At 46.2% G+C, this 20,266-nt stretch overlaps 1 protein-coding gene across 1 annotated transcript; it reads right to left on the bottom strand.

Moving 5' to 3' along the window:
* Positions 1-527: 527 nt before the first annotated feature.
* On the bottom strand, positions 528-9,138 carry TRIM16 (tripartite motif containing 16). The gene is made up of 6 exons (XM_083726078.1): positions 8,360-9,138; positions 5,711-5,806; positions 3,808-4,041; positions 2,110-2,281; positions 1,919-2,014; positions 528-1,769 (listed from the first exon to the last, which is right to left on the bottom strand). Exons 1-6 carry the CDS (start codon positions 8,921-8,923, stop codon positions 1,102-1,104), a joined length of 1,830 nt encoding a protein of 609 aa, XP_083582204.1. The 5' UTR covers positions 8,924-9,138; the 3' UTR covers positions 528-1,101.
* Positions 9,139-20,266: the final 11,128 nt, after the last annotated feature.

The following is a 20,266-nucleotide window of genomic DNA, read 5'->3' as shown; positions in this document are numbered from 1 at the left end:
AGGGAATTCTAGAGAAAAACAAAATCACTTAAAGAAAGTGAAACCTTGACCATTAGTTGATTTGTTTCTCAGTTTAGAGGTGGTGTTTAACCAGCTAGCAAGCAAACAAAACTGTCAAGATGCAATCGACAGTTTACTCAGTGATAGCCTTGTCCCAAATAGTCCACACCCAAGTTAGCATGACCCCTGTCCTGAATCAACAGTCTTTGTACTTGCCACATATTGTGAACCTGTGGGTCGGGGTCCTGCTCATTTGATTTTTGCGAGCACCTAGTATTAAAAAAAATCAATAAATCAATCAATGATGATCTGATTTGCTATAGGCCAGGAATGGACAACAGGTGGCCCACAAACGAGGTCTAGGCCCTGGGACAATTTCACCTGGACCTTGGTTATCCAGCCACATTTCATTCGATGTAATGTTATTCGTTTAGAAAATCCAAACCACAGATTTTTCCAGACAGTGTAAGCAGAAAACAAATTCTGATACCATATCAAAACAGTCAAAGAATCAAAACATAATAAAATGTGATAAATAATAAACCAAAGTTTATTCAACCTGCCAAGATAATGCAGTAAATGAGAAATGCCCACAATTTCCTTTGCTAAGAGAGAACAGTTGTTTTCAGAAACTGAACAGCTCTAATGCCGTGGTACTGCTCATGCAGGCCACATGACAAGAGAACTGGAGACTTGCAGTGTTGATGTTGTTGTTTTTTAAAATATGCTTCTTTACAAATGTATCAGTTGAGCATCAGGGAGCAGGCAAACACTGAGGCAGCCAATGCCAGTCTTTAAAGGTGCATCAGTTCCCCACAAAGTTAACAGCGTGACATTGGAGATTCCCTTTCCCCCAGCTGCTTCTCAATTTGGAGAAGATATTTAGTGGGCCAGTAGGCAACCAAAAAAGGTAAACATGCAATGAACAATTCAGCTCACTTGATTTTGTGACGTGTTTGTTGGCCAGATAAAAGTATTGCCCTAATATGGATATTTGACCCCCCCCCCCTCCCTTAGAGGCCATCATGTCTGCCTTTACCTTTTAATTAATTCAGTGGCACACTTGTAGTAAGAAGGAGTGCCCATGATCACATCACTTCATCAATGGCTGTGTCCCGACTCTGATGTCTTTGTGCTTGCCTCTGTTTCACTCTCAGATGCCAAGGCTGTGCTGGAAGAAGCTGCTTCTCCCAAGTGAGCAGAAAGAGGTGCCAGGGTGGCCTCAGACTCATCCCACAACTTGACAATCTGCACACTGTTCTCCTTCTTGGAAAGCCAGAAGGCTGGGTAGAGAGGTTCAGTAAACTTGCACTCGAACTTATGCAAAAGAGTCATGACATCTGAAGCAATGCCGTAAAAGGAGAGGGTGCCCCTGGGGTAATCCAGGTAAACTCCTATCCTGCTGAATCCCTGGACTTTCAATGGTGTCTCCACATCACTATGCCAAGCAGAGAACTCCTTCCCATTCCACTTAACACACCAGGAGAAGTCATTCCCTGAGATGCAGCTGTTGCTTTCGGAACCTTTCCGGTCAATGCTCTTGTTCGTCATGCCAATGTAAACGCCAGCCCCAAATATCTCGACCTCAAAGTAGTAGCGGCTGATGTATAAGCTTTTGCCCGACAGCACCTGGCGCCAGTGCTGAAATCTCTCTGGGTGATCTGGGTACGGGTGCTCCCACGGTGTGGTGTTGGTGACTTTGTGGTTGTCTTCCAAGAGCCTCAAATAGCGATGAGCAGTAACCGGGTCAAACGTCAATGGGCAAATATCTTTGGAGGAACAAGAAATATATCTTATTAGTTTAAAACCACCGTTTTCTTCTCGCTGTTCCCCTCAAAACTCTGCTCAACAAACTGACAGGCTTGTTCTTAAGAGTCTATTCATCTGAAAGATAGTCATGTATATAATTATGCCTTACATTTCAAGAAGTCACTCCTGCTTTTAGGTTCAGGGGCAGTTATGCGGTGCTTGAATGGGATCATGGCGGACACCATTGTTTTGATGCCAGCGTCCTCTGCAAAAAGAAAAGTAACACAACAGCTTAGTTGTAGGAACAACAGAGGAAATGGTCACTGGACTGGATAAGAGAGTTGGTAGATAGGCACTCACCATCTTTAGCAAACTCCTGCAACTTGTCCTTATAGGAAGTTTGTAAAAGTTGCAAAATATGTTCCGTGGACTCTGTGACCACCCTTCGGATCCCTGACAATTTGTCTTTTAGGCCAATGTAGACACTGGGCAACGTGTCGTCTCCTTCGTTCTTCTTGAATTCACAGTATTCCTGTTAATAAATGCCCACATACATACATAAATACCGGTAGGGCCTCTCCAACCAACATATAATCGCCCAACCTCAATGCTACCTCCTCACACAGCAATTAGGCAAAACCAAACAAACCCTACATCCATTGGTGGCAATGGAAGTTGCTTTAAAAACCTAGTTGCAGTGCAAGGGCTGTTTTGTGGGGGGTGAGAAGCCAAGGGTTAACCATTTCCACTCTGGGTGTTTGATTCCCTGCCCCCACCTTTCTCCCACACACAAACCGCATGCAACAATAAATATTTTTAAAACAACTATAGGAGTTGTTATTTAAGCCTAACTGGATTGCTTTTCAGGGGAGTCACAGCTGGGCTGGGCTGGGCTGGGCTTATCCTTCCCTTCCAATGTGCTAAGCAGGAAGATGCTTCTAAAGAGGGATATGCACTTCTTAGCCTGGCCTCACTCCCTGCAACTAACTGCTCTTCTATGGTAGCTACAGAAAAGGAGGCACACATAATGCACATGGTTGGTTCAAGTTATTGCAGCCTAATAACCTTCCTGTTTCTTGACCATCATTGTTATTAATATTTATCTCCACTTTTCTTTTCCAAATCGACTCAAAGGGGCCAAATCCCAGGTCCAGAGACATAGCCCCTGTTTGGCAGGCCAAGACCCATCTCATCTCCCAACCCTGCTTGGGAGGGGGAGCAGGAAGCAACAACTGCTGCAGATCAGGGCCCTGCGGGTACTCCAGGAAGGAGCTGGGCATCAGAACCATCCACAAAACTGCTCAGTCATTGTCTGATGGCTGCTAGGGCAGCAGTTTCATCCTTGCCTCTTTGGCTGGACAGCTCCCCAGCTGATTCAGGTCTCCTGGTCTCAGGCTTGCTCCTGCTGCTTCTGGAAAGTCAGACAGCTCCCCAATCTCATGGTACAAAAGGAGTTTGAGCCAAGAGGCTGAAGGCTGCAGAAATGAAGTACATGCATAGGAGCAGCTTCTCTCACCAGCAGCTTCCGCTCACCCAAATGCACACATTAGCTGCCCATGGAGCAGCAGCTGGTCTCACAAACACGTACACAACACATAGTTTAACGATGGAACTTGCTCACACAGGAGACAGTGATGGCCACCAACTTGGATTGCTTTAAAAGAGCACAGGGCAATTTTGTGGAGGATAGAGCTATCCATGGCCACTTGCCACCGAATGTCAATGTTCTACCTCCACTGTCAAACCTAGTATGTCTCTGTATATCACATGCTGGGAATCACAAGTGGGGGAGGGGTCCTTTGCACTTGGGTCCTGCTTGTGGGCTTCCCAGAGGCATCTGGTTGGCCACTGTGAGAACAGGATGCTGGACTAGAGGGGCCACAGGCTTGGTTGAGCATCTCAGATCACGCAAACACACAGGGGCACGCACAGCTTACAGAAAGAAATGCAGTGAGACAGCAAGGGTTGCATTTCATTAGCATTTCCTTAACCCAAACATTTGACCATTTTAAGTCAGCAACACCAATTGACCGTTTGCCTCTTTGCCACTTAAGGTACCTTCAGAAAGATGATGTCATTCGTGTGTGTGGCCATCTTCTCCAGCCTGCTCTTGCATTCCTCCATCACCACCCGCTTGTTCTCAAGGTGGATCTTTATCCCATTAGCATGATTCACGGCACCACGCTCCTTCTCCTCTAGGAAAGCTAGCACAACAGACTGAGTCTTCTTCACTGCTTGGAGCAGCTCCTCAAACTTCTCTTCCACCAAGGTTTTCACTTCAGATACGGAACTCTGCAGGGGAAGGAAATCACCATCTTTGTTATTGGAAAAGTAACATAGTGCAGTGGTTAGAGGTCCAGTGTGGTGTGGTGGTTAAAGTGTCAGACCAAGTCCTGGAAGTTCAGCAATCAAATCTCCATTCAGCTAAGAAAGTCACTGAGTGGCCTTGGGTCTTGGGCCAGTCACTGTCTCTCATCCTAACCTACCTTAGAGTGTTATTGCAAACATAAAATAGGAAAGGGAAAGAGAACCATGTATACCCCTTGAGCTCTTTGGAGCAAAGGTGGGATATAAATATAATAAGCTGATTGATAAATGTGCCCATATTAATATGAGATGCGAGGGCAAAAGAAAGAAAGAAAACTGTTGAAGGAGAGAAAACAGAAGGCACTGTGAAAATAAATGAGCAACAGAGACAGAGAATATCCCCTTCCTCTAGTAGACAGTCAACTCCTGACAAGACTAGTCTGTCACTAGCTGTCATTCAACTACTTGGCACTGGGAGTGTGCCATACCTGGTCAACATGGAGACAGAATCATCTACATCAGGGGTGGCAAACATACAGTTTTTCAGATGGTGTTGAACTCTAACTCCCATCATCCCCTGCCAATATGATCAATGATTATGAATGATGGTAGCTGGAGTCCAAAAACATCTGAAGGGCCGTAAGTTCCCAACCGCCGAGATAAACCTTCAAGCCGGAGGAGCAACCCACAGAATATTTTACATTCCTCAGGCAACTACCAGGCTGGCAGAAGGGTTACACAGTTAAGAAGCTTTCCAATAAGTGAAAATGAATTGCATTAGTCACTCCTCTATTATTTTAAGGAGGACCAACCCTGTGGGAACCTCCCAGCCACATAGAAATGTTACTCATCTGCTGGATGATATCATCAAGCTTTTGTTTCCACAGCAGATTGAGCCTGCCACTCCTCTTCCACATTGGCCATCAAAGTTGGCACATGTGAGTAACAAGGTAAGGTAAGAAGTGTTTTGGGTCCATAGGAACACTGATCCTACGGCCACAGATTTTGTGGCTATACTTTGAGAAGAATCAAAGAACAAGATGAGCATAAAAGGGGGGAGTGAGAGAAATCAAAATGATTAAAATGCTAAACCACAAACTTTAGTCCCTGTTTTTCCATGATGACAATAGCCATCAACAACACTCAGCATCCTAGGGCCACTACCATGGTCCTTCACATCATGAAGCTATATCTGCAAGCCATCATTTGGATTTCCCAGAGAGTTACGACATCATATGCTCCAGGCATCCTTCCCAAAGCTAGTGCCCTCCAAATGTTTTGGGCTCCAGTTCCAATCATCCCTGACCATTGGCCATGCTGGGAAGGGAGTTGGTATCCAACAACATCCGTAGGGCACCAGGTTACTCCAGGACAATATGAGAAATTGCTGCTGTTGCTAACACTGCCAGCTATGCCTGAGGGGTCCACCAGAGGACATTTTGCCCAGGACGTTTCCAAACCTGGAGCCAGCCCTGGTCCAGATTGTTTTGTGGGGTTACAATCAGTTAGCAAAGTCTAGGAAGATACAGCCTGCTTATAATAAAGAGAGGGCTATGGGAATGCCTTTCTTAATACAGTACAATACTGCCAATTTGAGACCAACCTGAACAGGAACTTAGCTGCAAAGAAAGAGGTGGCCTAGTGAAAATCTTACCACTATAGACTCTGAATTTCTCTGCAGCTTATCAATTGCATTTTCTGCTGACTTCAGTTTCCAGTCATAGCCTGCTTGGAGCTGAATAAGTTCATACTGTGGGTAGATAAAATCAGAGGTTATTGAAAGAGGCAACTCAACATTTTTTAAAAGCTATGAATCAAATGGAAATATCCATTTTCCCTTAAAAGCAATCAATCTGGGATTCATATCCCCTAAGGGCCAAAGTGCACATTACATTAAATGTGCAATCATGGGCTAACAAACTGAGACAGGTAGAGGTGCCGTTGGTCAGTAGGAAAGCTTAGTACCTGATGGGGATGCACTGCCCTTCAATGACAAGGTTTGCAGTTTGGGGTACTCTTGGAACCCAACTTTGCCATGGGATTGTCAGGTGGCAGCTGTGTTTTTGCACAGCTTTGACCAGTGTGCCAGCTGTGCCCTTTCCTGGAGAAATCAGATTGATACTGTCACACATGTTTTGATCGCATCTATTCTAGATGAGATGCCTGCAATGTGCTCCACATGAGGCTGCCTTTGAAAGGTATTCAGAAACTTCAGCTGAGGCAAAATATGGCAGGAACAATGTTAGCCTGTTTTGCTTTCCGAAGCAACATGTTCCTGAAATATACCACATTATTTGGTTCCTCTGAGCCTTTAGGGTGGGGGAGGATCTACTTGTGACTAAGAGCATGTCCACACTGCATGTCCACATGCATTTAGCACCCCCAAAATGCACCTGCATGCAGTATTAAACACATGGCAGCATCCCCATGTCATTCCTCTACCACACCTCCAGTTGATCTAAACTTTCATTCTTCATGGGGACAGATTATGAGCTTAACAAATCCCTTTGGTATTAAATACGAAACATCAAATAATAGTTCTATCCCAGAGAACAGGAATAGACAGAAAAGCCCAAAGCTCACACCTCCTACACAGGTAGTCATAACGGCTATGAATACCTGCCTCTTTCACCCAAACTATGATTCACAGCAATTTCTGGAATTACTGCTACATTATAAAAGCCTTAGGCTGGGAAAGTTTCAATGCAGAATCTGGGACATGGAAACAATCATCCAAATGGGAGGAAATCAGAACTCCTTCATACTTGTTTGCCCAAAACTGCACCCTAATTCATCATTAAGAGCACTGGGCACTCCTTTGAGATTATTGCTGTAGGTCTGTTTACTTTTAAGCTAAATATTTTACAAGGAGCATGTAAAGTCCATGCTTGTTTTTCCCTAAACATCTGAATGAAAGATGCAGCGGCTTATTTTTAACACTGGGTGAAATGTGTGTTCATATTCAGTGGTTTAAATAACACCCACCTTGCATAACTACTGGGGGGGGTGATACGAGTGTGATAGAAAGGGAAAGTGGAAAGGAGGAAGTAATTATTACATTTCTTACATTCTGTCCTTCCTCCCACATAGCCAGCATTTTAACCAGCATTTAAAACCAGCATTTTAAAACCTCAGTTCAGAATACCTTGCAATATCCAATACGCTACAATGGATATTATAACACAAATCATATCAACGGAGGTACTGTAATTATGCTCCACTGCTCCAGTGCCCCATGAGAGTAAATTTCTAAGCTGCTGCCTAATTCAAGATAGTGTGGGAGACCATTTGATCTCAACTGGACAGGAGTTCTATAACTAGGGTGCCACCACTGAGAAAGCCCTACTTCATGCAGTGGTTCCTTGAACCATATACCACTGGGTGCAAGCAGAGTTCAATGCGCACAATTGCCACAACAATGCTAACTATCTCTGAGTGAATGAATCTTAACTTTAATAGCTATTGGTCCCATGATGGTGTCGTATATTGGAAACTCTCACTGCAGCTGAGGATCTTTCCAGTTCAATTTCTACCTCGAGCTTCTATCCGTAGGAATTATGCCTACTGAACTACTGGTTCTCTTGTCCTGTGGCAGCTGCATTTTTGTCTCAGTCCTCACTGAGAGTCAAGACATAAAGCCAAGGGCTGAGCCACAGAGCCAGTCATCTAAACTGCCAGAAATACAGGCATGTGTCAGCATTTGACACTCAGTCATAGCTTCCCAGCATCTGTATCCAAGTGCCAAAAGCTGATCTGTGCCTAATTCTGCATGTGCTGCCAGTGGTGACACAACCAGTTCAGCCCTTAGTAATATAGCAAACTCCCCAGTTGCCCTGGGCTTGGGATAATTGCAAGCAGGCCCCGAGTGTAGATAACACTTGGCAATACCACCCTTTTCTAACAGAAAGCAGGCACACCCCATTTTTGTCCATCCAACTTTTGTCAGATTTCCCCTGAACTGTGATCCCTTCTGTGGGATGGTCTCCTGGGTTTCATAATATGTCAAGCTACATAACCATGAAACCCCAGGCACCCGACATTTGCAGCAAAACCCTAGCATGTTTACTCAGCAGCAAGCTCAGCTGCATTCAGTGAAGCCTGTTCTCCAGTAAGTTTGCAATTCTAAACAATCTTAACATGATATCAAGCAGGAATCCCTCTGGCAGCACTCTGGGCCAGCCACGAACATGTAAAAAGGCTGTGTGCGTATGAATGAGAACTCTAGGCCCCATATTTCCTAGCAAGCCAGTATCCCCTGACATTCCCCCTGAACATTGACAGCGCTCAGAAAGCTACAATTTACCTCCTTTTCTTTCCTGGCTACCCCACAGGTGACAGCCTTATGTCCCTGGTGTCCATCTGCAAGGCACTCCTCACAGACACACGCAAGGTCAGTATGGCAGAACCAACCGAGGTGCCTCTTGTGGACTTCGCAGCTCTGCATGTCAATGTCCTTCATTGGATCCATAAGCTTATGGGTCTGGAGTTTGGCGTTCTCCAAGTGAGGCTTCAAGTGATCCTGACAATAGTTCACCATGCAGGTCAAGCAGGACTTCACCGCCAGCACCTTCTCAGCCAAGCAGAAGTCACAGAGGACCTCTTCTCCCTCTACCGCGTCCCCTTCCCCAATCTTGCCTGGTGGCTCCTCTTTGGGTCCATTTTCAGTCACATTCTCTCCCAGGCCTACTCCATTGCTGGGAACGTGTCCTCTTTCTGGATCTGATGACAGAGAGTCTGCTTCATTTTTCAACCCTACGCTCTCATGCTCTTCCTCGCAGATCTGTGATCCATTTGCCGCATGGATGGAGTCTTCAAGTATCAGTTCCCGTGGCAGTTCTTTGGGACAGCTGGATTCAGAGTCAGCCATTTTATAATATCTCCTGAACAGAGCTGCTTCTCCAACTCCGACAGCTGCTGCCTTCTAAGGTGTTTGCACTGTAGCTACACGCAGCCCAGATATGAAAGAACAGTCACACCTGAACACTCCTCAGCGCCTCAGGATATTAACTCTTTCCTGTCACCTTCCATAAGCTTGAGTTAAATTACGCAGCTTGGCATCCAATAAAATAAGCTGCTGGCGTGTGAATAAGCACCAATCCACAAGTGGCTAGTTATCTTTCTTATTTTCAAAAGGAAGGGGGAGGCCCTATCCAGAAGGGGATGGTGCCTAGTTCAGGAAATACCTGGCATTATTACTCATTCCTTCTCTCAGCTTAACTCTGAGTAATGTATACAGACTGAGAGGCTTTTCTGAAGCCGGAATGTGGCTTGGGAGGCACAAGAAAGAATTGAGCAAGACAGCGATGGGAAACTCTGTGGCTTTCCGGATTTTGCTGAACTCCAGCTCCCATCAGCCCCAGCAATGGGGCAATGGTCAGGGATGAAGGGAGGTAGAGTCCAGCCATACCTGGTCCCCAACCCTGGTGCAAGAACATGCTGCATAATCCTATACATTTCTGCTGAGAATCCCGTTGCATGAAATTGGAAACCAAAAGAAAAAGGCACAGCACAAGAATGATTCAAATTAATATGGCAATATGTGGGGGGTTGGGGGGGGGAGACTGTCAAAGCAAATAAAAGCATCCAAACAAGAAAATGTGGAGGACAACTCTTATGGACAGTTCTATGGGTTCAGGCAGCACAATCTCTTGGAAGCAAGCCCCACTGAACTTGATGAACTGTGTGAGACTTTGTTTAGGCTAACATGCTCAGGGATAGACTGCTAGTTGATCATTCAATGCTACCCAACAGGTTTGGAGATTGATTGTACGTGGTTCGAGAAGCCAATGAAGAGGAGGGCTTGGGGTGAGGAATCAGAAAGATACAAGGACCTGAGAAGGAACTTCATCAAGATTCTGAATATTCAGGTTGCATATTGTACGTTCTCTGGGCAATGTGCACATTCTCTCATCATTATGCATAGTCTCCAAGAAACATGCCTTTTTTCTATCTCCAGTTCAGAAGCTAGCAATGTGAAGGCATTGGGCTGCTTGTCAATCACAGCTTAATCTTACAAGACCCACAACATACCCTTCCCAGATCAGCTGATGGAGTGTAGGGCTCCAGAAAATACTTTTTTCCATTCCATCCTCTTTTTCATCCCTCTCAGCTGTTTTCCACTTAGCTGCACAACACAAGCAAAATTGTAGGGAGAGGAAAGTTTTAAATCCTGCCTCCCACCCCCCTGATGTAAATTGCCCCTCCTGCCATGCTGCTATTAAGCTTAGGGGAAAACTCGAAAGCAGCATGGGGGGGTCAATCATCATTAGAATTGCAGTGGAGGGAAGAGTTAACCACCTGTGCTGGTCCCGTGGGTTACCAGAGAGGCGAGGTCCAAGTACGGTCCGTGGTCAAAGATGCAACGTGGAGGCAGTCCGTAGTAGCTGAAGCTGGGTGCAGGGCAGGGAGTCGGGTGAAGTCAGGAACAGGCATGAAAGCAGGGAGTCAGGGCGGGTCAGGAGCTCAGGCAGGAACTAGCAACCAACAATGCTGCTCCCACAACTTGGGACTGGGGCTGGCCGGCTTTTATCTGCCCTGAGGCATAGGGTGGCCCCAATCCTCTGGTGACTCGCCTCTCCTGGCCTGGAGGCTAGCACTCTTCCTGTGGGAATTTAGTTCCCTCCGCCTCTCTGCCCTGAGCCTCTGCAGCTCAGGAGCAGCTGGAGGGTTACCGGACCCAGAGGCAACCTCACCTTCCTCTGACGGGGCTGAGAGTGGAGCACCTGCAGGCAATGGGTCCTCCATCACCTCAGGAGCCAGAGCAGACTCAGTTGATGCCTGCACCTGAGGATCCAGCACAGGTGAGAACCCTTCAGGCTCATGCCCCAGCCCCGGCTCAGCTGGTTCTGGAGGCGGGGAATCCTGTGCAGGCTGGGATCACTCAGGTTCAGCATCCGAGTCCGAATCCCAGGCCATCACACCACCTGAGGAAGGGTTGCTCAGCAGAGAAAAGAGGGCTGGGAGAGCTTTCAATAAGCAGAAACTGAGTGTTCTTGTTACACCATTTGGGTTTGCCTTAAGGAACCAAGAGACCCTGCAGCCTCCATGCCTCAAAGCCCTGTTTCTCCTACTGGTCCCCTTCACCCTCTCTATGCTCCCCTGCCTTCTGCAGCAAACAGGAGTTCAGTTTGTGTTCCCCACAACAGATGGGAAAGAGAGGGTGGGCAAAGGGATCTGAGGGAGGGCTATGGGGCAGGGAGCCAACCAGCTGGATAGTCTTCCTGCTGCCTCAAGACATTTAAAGGATTCCCATATGAAGACATGACAAATATTGATTTAGGTGCATTGTTGCTTAGGAAAAATCCAAACATTGTGGCCCCAGTTCGCCATGTATTCTTAACGAAACCTGTTTTTTGAACCAGGTTTTTGCCTATACAGTTTCTTAAGATTACAGAAGACCTCATCTTTCAAGGTGAGTGCATTAATAAAGCTTGATTATGTTATTTGCTATGCTGAGTCAAATGTATGATGGCAGGTATAGAGCAGATAAATAGGTGACTGCCCAAGGAAAGTAGGGTTGACAAGCACCGCCTATCAGCTGGTGCTTGGTGCTTGCAAAGCCTTTTGCATTCTCAGTTCACGTGGGACATTGCTGAAGGTTAACTGGCCTGGCTGATACCCCACATGGACTGTGCATGTGCTCTAAAGATAATGTCCCTACATTTGCTACAGGATGCAGGAGTTCCTTGACATATTAGTTGACATGGAAAGAAAGTCTGAAAACCAGGCCCATGGGGTTGCCAGTTTGCAACTCAGACCTTTCAACCATCTTGAGAAGCTATGTTTTCTGGATAGAGAATAAGTCACACACAACAGAGGTGGGATTTCCCAGAGTAATTTTGTTAGCTAATGTGACCACTGAACCCTGGGCAGAAATTTCAGGAGGATCATACAAACACTGCCAAAATGGGGCAGAACTAACCATGTCGCAATGCTCAGAGCACAATATGTAACTGCTGACAAGCTATTTTTCACATACAAACATACAGTAAGTACCTGTTCTATGAGACTGACTGCTGTGCAAATGATCGTTATAAGCATATCAGAAAGTCTTGATCAGGCATCCTCAACCTCAACCCTCCAGATGTTTTGAGACTACAATTCCCATCATCTCTGACCACTGGTCCTGCTAGCTAGAGATCATGGGAGTTGTAGGCCAAAAACATCTTGAGGGCCAAGGATGAGGAAGCCTGGTCTTGATGGCTTATCACCTGTGATGCTGTCACCATGAGTAATGAAAGTTCTCCCCATGCTCCATTTCGACAGTAGTTTGTGCCTTTGAAATGTCTGCCTGAACACTCCATCACTGCACCACTCAAACTGAAGCACATATGCAGTCTTTTAAAAACAAGGGTGTCCTTCCTTTGTAGCACTTGAGCATGCACATTTCCTGATAATAATAAAAAAAGAGGTGGAGGCAGAAGCACCCAGTTGGACTGGACGTTTCCACCACCACCACCAAGAAAACTGGTATAAATCAAAGATGGAGTATTGCAGATTCTACTTGCGCTGCTTTAACACTGAAAGCAAAATCTGGATTTTATTGTCATCTGGAATGACTCCCAGATTTAAATGCCTCTTCCTGCTCCATTGCAAAATGGGGAAGCCTACATCTTCCTTATTGCTAGTAAAAGAAGTCCTGTCACATGAGGCAAAACACACCAAGGCAATACTTTCCAGCAGTTCACATAAAACCCCAAATCCATCAAAGCTTGCAAAAATTTGAATCCTGTTTATAAGCAGAGGGAAAACATTAATCTCTAGCTTTCTTGTTTTGTACCCATTAAACTGTAATGCAAGGTGACATTGTTTCTGCTAGAAGTTCTGGTCTTGATGTAAGAGTATATTATATCCAACAGGATAAAACCTAACGAGATAATGATGGCTGTCAAAGGCAGTATGCCTCAATACTGGCTGCTGCAGGTCACACATGAGGAGGGAGCTGTTGGGCTCATGTTGTACTTACAGGCTTCCTGACAGGCCTCTGGTTGGCCATGGTGAGAACAGGATTCTGGACTAGATGGGTCTTTGGCAGGATTAATGGGGCTCTTATTCTCTTGGGGAGAAGATGAAGCAAGAGTCATTCAATTGAGACATTAAATCTGCTTTTGGCAAAGATGGGAATTAACAGCACATTTTCTTGATGTAGCAGACCCTCCACTCTTAGATGTCTTTAAAGTATAACTGGACACCATCTAGTTGAAATCAATATATTCTTGCTGTGTTTAAAAAAAAGGGATGCATTGAATTTCTGTCACCTGTTATTCAGAAGGTCTGTACCACCTTCTTTTTGACTGGACTGTCTCTGGGGATCAAGACCATTTGGTGCAAACTGAAATAAAAAGATTTGACAAGGGACTCTGGTGCAGCCATGTCCTAGCATCACAGAGGTCTTGTTTAGATTTAAAATCTGTCATCACAACAAGTGTGGAAATGCTGTATAATATGCATGTAATACATAGAAGCATAGGAAGCCGTCTTACATCAAGTCACACTTTTTGTTTATCTAGCTCAGTACTGCCTCCAACAAGGGACGCGGATGGGGCTGTGATTAAATCACAGAGCCTAGGGCTTGCTGATCAGAAGGTCGGTGGTTTGAATCCCCATGACGGGGTGAGCTCCTATCACTCTGTCCTAGCTCCTGCCAACCTAGCAGTTCGAAAGTACATCAAAGTGCAAGTAGATAAATAGGTACCGCTCCAGCAGGAAGGTAAATGGCGTTTCCGTGCGCTGCTCTGGTTCGCCAGAAGTGGCTTAGTCATGCTGGCCACATGACCCAGAAGCTGTATGCCGGCTCCCTCGGCCAATAAAGAGAGATGAGTGCTGCAATTCCAGAGTCGGCCACGACTGGACCTAATGGGTCAGGGGTCCCTTTACCTTTACCTTACTGCCTCCAACAGCAACAGGAAACTAGATCTGGTGACAGTGCAGCCCAAACTCTTCCTTTGTACCCCAGGCTTTGCACCCCCAGTATACTGAGGGACTTTTAAAGAGTAAGAAGCTTTATCTCCAATAAAGGCTTTATTTAAAGATATGATCACAGAGGTTTAAATTGCAGAAAACTCTTTAACTGCTGTCTTTCAAGATGGTCTCATAATGCCAAGATTGGAGATACTCCACAGCCTGCTGCTTTTCATTGTCAAACAGCAGGCAGATGCTTATCTCTCTGACCTTAGCACTTAACACCACAGCACTAGACTGGAGATAAGCCTATCCCGAATTTTAGTGCTGTGGCATTCAGTTCTAAGATCAGAGATACCTCATCTCTGATCTTAGCACTTACTGCTTAGATCAGAGATAACATATCTTCACGCCTAATGTCATAACATTAGGTTCCTGGGCATGGTTTGCGTCAATGTAGTCAACACCTATACATGCCCCTTCCCTGTATAAGAAGCATACTAATCTTATGTTGTGGGATTGGCAAGGGAGAACTGGAAACCCATATTCTTTCTTAATTTCTGGTGGATTCTTGCTTCCCTCCTGCAGTGTAGGTGATTGACTGATTGATAAGATTTCTTACCTGCCCTTCTCCATAAGGCCCCAGTGCAGCTTATAGAAAATGCAAAGATATAAACAGATAAAAATCATACAGTTATGAAATATATAAAATACACAAAAATCATTCCAAATGGAATGGAACCATGCAAATTCAGCAAGAGAGTTGGGTGTGACAAAACAAACACAAATGATCTTGGGCTGCTGCTTAGCAATGGGCTTCTAGCTGCTAAGGAGTTAAGGCAAGGGCTGGAACCCAGTACAGAGCTAGATGCTTAGGCAATTAAAATCAATAGGCTGAGGTAACTTGGCTCTGAACAAGATTGTGACAGAATACAAAAACCCATATCATCATAAGAACTTTATATTGAGAAATCACAAAAATCCTTCTCTGTTTACCACGGGGAATGCTTTTATTGATCATGCCTTTCAAACGGAAATGAAATGAAGTACAGATTTGTTTCAGTATGTTTTCCAAAACCACTATGAACTGGATTTTTAAAAATTGTACTATCTTACTTCAAAATAAATTCCATATTTCCCCTTTCATCCCATTATAATAACAACTTTCGTTTCATTTTTTCAGAGTCCACATCAAATGAACAAAAAACTTGCCAACTGGAGTGGTTACTGTTATTTTTTTACACTCAATTTTTTATTTTAATTGTGTGTGTGTGTGTATGTGTTCCACAATATTTATTCAGATTTACAACAATCATGAAATAATTTTATAATTACATTGTACCAAACAGTATATATATATATGGTTCAGTGTCTTCTTGAACTTTCTTACATCAATACATAAAAAGATGTCCCGTTATTCAATAAAAATATGAAAAGGGTGTTAGTTAACTTTACCATGTGGGGCCACCACTAAGATCCTGAAAATATAGTAAGTAGCAGTCAATGTAGTAGGAAGAACTGCTGAGCCATCCTCCTGACACCAAGGTTACTACAGCTTATGACTGGGGCAGGGCAAGGCAGTAGCCTGGGTCGTAGGAAGCAGGGCAGGCAGATTGCCACCCTGAGTGTCATCCCGGGGGTGTGACAAAATCCCCTCCGGGCGGATCGCCGCCACACCAATCACCCCCTGGATGGCTCGCCCCACCCCGGGTGCACAACATGTGCAGTGCTCTGGGTGCCTGAGTGGCTAGCTCCATCGCTGGTAGTAGCAAGGACACACCTGCAGGGACACACCAATGGAGCCAATCTGGTGTTTCCTCTGATGGGTCCACACAGCCCTGATGACACCCATTGCCCTTCCACATCCTATCCCCACCCAGGTAGTAATGCCAGCATTAGGAGGTCATCTCCATGGCTCTGCCCCACCACTACGGCTGCAGCAATCTTTTATTCTCTTCAGCGTTATTTTGACTTATTAGTCGCTCACTACAAAAGAGTCTCTAAGCAACTTGCAAAAAATGAAGAGCCAAAGGCATAGCATAAAAAAGGAATACATTACAGTAAAACCATCATAGTGGTAAACAGACACAGCAAAACAGCAAAACTTCAGCGGCAGAAAATAGTTAATAAAGAGCAGAATATTTATCATAGTCCATCAAATGTCTGGGGTTTTTATGTGATGCAGAAAGGATTTTAATGATGGTTCCATTGGGTAAAATGCTGGGGTTCTTATTTTTCCTCCACTTGCATTATATGAGCAGCTGTTAAAAGATGTACAACATCACCATCCCTCTGTCCTCTAATAAAGCTAAATCTTTCACATAACCAACCAAATAACGTAAGTACTATTTGGCAATAGATTGTGTCTGCTGGCAATTCACTTTATTTTTTCTTACTATGACTGACCAAAAGCTTCTTGCCATTGAGTAAGACCAAAATATATGATCCAGGCCTGCATTTAATGCCTTATGTCTCCAGGAGATACTGCTTGTGATTCTGGAAGACTGCCACCCTCCACCACCCTGATACGGTCTGAAGAAATGAGATCTAGTTCTCCACAAAGTTGTCCTTTTTATTAAGCCTCATGCTAACTTATCCAATGGCCATTGGGGGTCAGTAGTCAGCAATCTCCCTGACATATTGCTTACCAGCCACCATAAAAACACAAATTGCCCTCCTAGGGTGTTCTGGATGAGCTGTTTATTGAACATCCATCTTGATTTGTTTGTAGGAAGGTTATGTAATAGTGTGGTGCTGCTCAGCCACGGCAGAGCTCAGTGGTGGGCTAGGCCAGCCAACCAGCCAAGTCTTAGGGAGCAGAATCCAAATACAAGGTTCAGGCGGGTGGCGCTGCGGGTTAAACCACAGAGCCTAGGGCTTGCCGATCAGGTCGGTGGTTCAAATCCCCGCGATGGGGTGAGCTCCGGTTGCTCGGTCCCTGCTCCTGCCAACCTAGCAGTTCGAAAGCACGTCAACGTGCAAGTAGATAAATAGGTACCGCTCTGGCAGGAAGGTAAATGGTGTTTCCGTGTGCTGCTCTGGTTCTCCAGAAGCGGCTTAGTCATGCTGGCCACATGACCCAGAAGCTGTACGTCGGTTCCCTTGGCCAATAAAGCGAGATGAGCACCGCAACCCCAGAGTCGTCCATGACTGGACCTAATGGTCAGGGGTCCCTTTACCCTTTAAGGTCAGGAATATCTCAGTTCATGTGCTCAGACAGTCCGGGGGGTCAAGAAAGCTGAGAGTCATGAAAAGCAAGAAGCAGCAAGGTTAGGCCAGGAACTACAAATGTTGTTTCCAGCAATTGACTGAGGCTGGAAACCCTGCTTAAGAAAGCTGGAGCCAGCTGGTTCACATCAGGAGCAAGAAGGCTGATCAGCAGTAGGTGGAGTCACTCTGACTTCTGCTCCTTCAGGCTGCTGCTCAGCAGGTGAAGCCAGTTCCTGGCCCATGACAGGTTAGATGGTTTCGCAGTTATCCCCCACTGGTATTTAAGGTGAACCAATACTAATAATACCCTTGAATGGATCTGTCCTCCATGAATTGTTTGATCCACTTTCAAAACCATCTAAAGGGGCACCTTGATGCAGTTCGTCAGGGACTGGTACGACTCCAAAGAATCTGTGAAAGAGGCAGGGGACCAGGGGAGGGACCCAGGAGAGGAGGCCAAGGATTTATGGGGTTTGATGCCGCCTGCAAAACAGGAGCCAGGGAGGAAGAAGAGTCCAGACAGTCTGAGGCATAGGAAGGCATGCAAGAGGAAAAAGGGAAGGAGGATAAAGCAAGGTGGTGAGTGGAGGGAGGGAGGGAGGGAAGGACACACAAAGGCAGGCAGACAGATGGACCAACAGAGGAGGAATAGGAGAGGAGGAAGAGGAGCAGAGCAGACCCCAATGACCGCGAAGGAAGGCACTGGTGGAATGTGAAAGTTGACGAAAAGCAAACTTTTTGAGTTTCTTGTCCATGGTCTCTCCCAGCTACAGAAGCACCAATTCAGCTCCTTGCCAAGGGTGCAAAGGAGCCTAGGTACACCTCTGCTTAGAACCCTGTACATTCAGGTTCCACATCACAGAGGGACCCTGTTGGGAATTTCCATTCCACCTTTAGTTGCAGATATGGAACTGTTGTGTGTCACATGTCTGTTTACATTCCAGCACAGTTTGCTGGGAACATCCGTTGTGTATAGCCTTTGCTTTTGACTCTCTCTCTCTGAGGAGACAAAAGAGAGACGACATGTTTTCTTTGTCCTTGATTTATGCTTAATAAATCTGTAGCTTACATAGAGAGAGCAGCATCTCTTCACACCTTCCCCCAATGCGTGAGCAGCCAGAGGCTGGGGTTTGCAGAGGGCTGGATGGGTAGGTGGGTGGGTAATAATAATAATAATAATAATAATAATAATAATAATACTTTATTATTTATACCCCGCCCATCTGGCTGGGCTTCCCCAGCCACTTTGGGCGGCTTCCAAAAAAATATTAAAATACTGTAATGCATCAAACATTAAAAGCTACCCTAAACAGAGCAGCCTTCAGATGTCTTCTAAAAGTCTGGTAGTTTTTGTTCTCTTTGACATCTGGTGGGAGGGCGATCCACAGGGAGGGTGCCACTACCGAGAAGGCCCTCTGCCTGGTTCCCTGTAACTTGGCCTCTCGCAGTGAGGGAACCGCCAGAAGGCCCTCGGTGCTGGACCTCAGTGTCCGGGTAGAACGATGGCAGTGGAGACGCTCCTTCAGGTATACTGGACCAAGGCCGTTTAGGGCTTTAAAGGTTAGCACCAACACTTTGAATTGTGCTCGGAAACGTGCTGGGAGCCAAATGTAGGTCTTTCAAGACCGGCGTTATATGGTCTCGGCGGCCGCTCTCAGTCACCAGTCTAGCTGCCGCATTCTGGATTAGTTGTAGTTTCCGGGTCACCTTCAAAGGTAGCCCCACATAGAGCACATTGCAGTAGTCCAAGCAGGAGATAACTAGAGCATGCACCACTCTGGTCTCTGGTGAGACAGTCCGCAGGCAGATAGGGTCTCAGCCTACGTACCAGATGGAGCTGGTAAACACAGCCCTGGACACAGATTTGACCTGTGCCTCCATGGACAGCTGTGAGTCCAAAATGACTCCCAGGCTGCGCACCTGGTCCTTCAGGGGCACAGTTACCCCATTCAGGACCAGGGAATCCTCCACACCTGCCCACCTCCTGTCCCCCAAAAACAGTACTTCTGTCTTGTCAGGATTCAACCTCAGTCCATTAGCCGCCATCCATCCTCCAACCGCCTCCAGACACTCACACAGGACCTTCACCGCCTTCACTGGTTCTGATTTAAAAGAGAGGTAGAGCTGGGTATCATCCGCATACTGATGAACACCCAGCCCAAACCTCCTGATGATCTCTCCCAGCGGCTGCATGTAAATGTTGAAAAGCATGGGGGGAGGACAGAACCCTGAGGCACCCCACAAGTGAGAGCCCAGGGGTCTGAACACTCATCCCCCACCACCACTTTCTGAACACGGCCCAGGAGGAAGGAGCGAACCACTGTATGACAGTGCCCCCAGCTCCCAGCCCCTCAAGACGGTCCAGAAGGATGTTATGGTCGATGGTATCAAACACCGCTGAGAGATCCAGCAGAACTAGGAAACAGCTCTCACCTTTGTCCCTAGCCCGCCGGAGATCATCAACCAGTGCGACCAAGGCAGTTTCAGTCCCATGATGAGGCCTGAATCCCGACTGGAAGGGATCCAAATGGTCCGCTTCTTCCAGGCGTGCCTGGAGTTGTTCAGCAACCACTCGCTCAATCACCTTGCCCAAGAATGGAAGATTTGAGACTGGGCGATAGTTGGCCATCGTAGCCGCATCTAAAGATGGTTTTTTAAGAAGCGGTTTAATAACCGCCTCTTTCAGCGGGTCTGGGAAGGCTCCCTCACGGAGGGAAGCATTCACCACCCCACGAAGCCCCTCGCCCAGTCCTTCCCGGCTAGCTTTTATAAGCCAACATGGGCAAGGATCCAGGAGACAGGTGGTTGGTTTCACTCGTCCAAGCAGCCTGTCCACATCCTCAGAGGTAACAGATTGGAACTGATCCCACACAACTTGACTAGACAGGACTCTAGCACTCTCCCACCCCGGCCCTGCTCCCACAGTGGAGTCTACTTCTTCCCGAATCTGAGCGATTTTATCTGCAAAAAACTTTGCAAAATAATTGCAGGAGATCATGTGGCCCGTACTGGGCCCTGATGTCGCAGGTGGTTCCGCTAAATTGTGAACCACCTGAAAAAGTCTCCTGCTGCTGTTTTCTGCAGATGCAAAAGAGGTGGT

Source organism: Podarcis gaigeae, assembly GCF_964106915.1.
Source record: "Podarcis gaigeae genome assembly, chromosome: 2".
Taxonomy (NCBI): domain Eukaryota; kingdom Metazoa; phylum Chordata; class Lepidosauria; order Squamata; family Lacertidae; genus Podarcis; species Podarcis gaigeae.
This window is presented reverse-complemented; position numbering and strand designations above follow the sequence as displayed.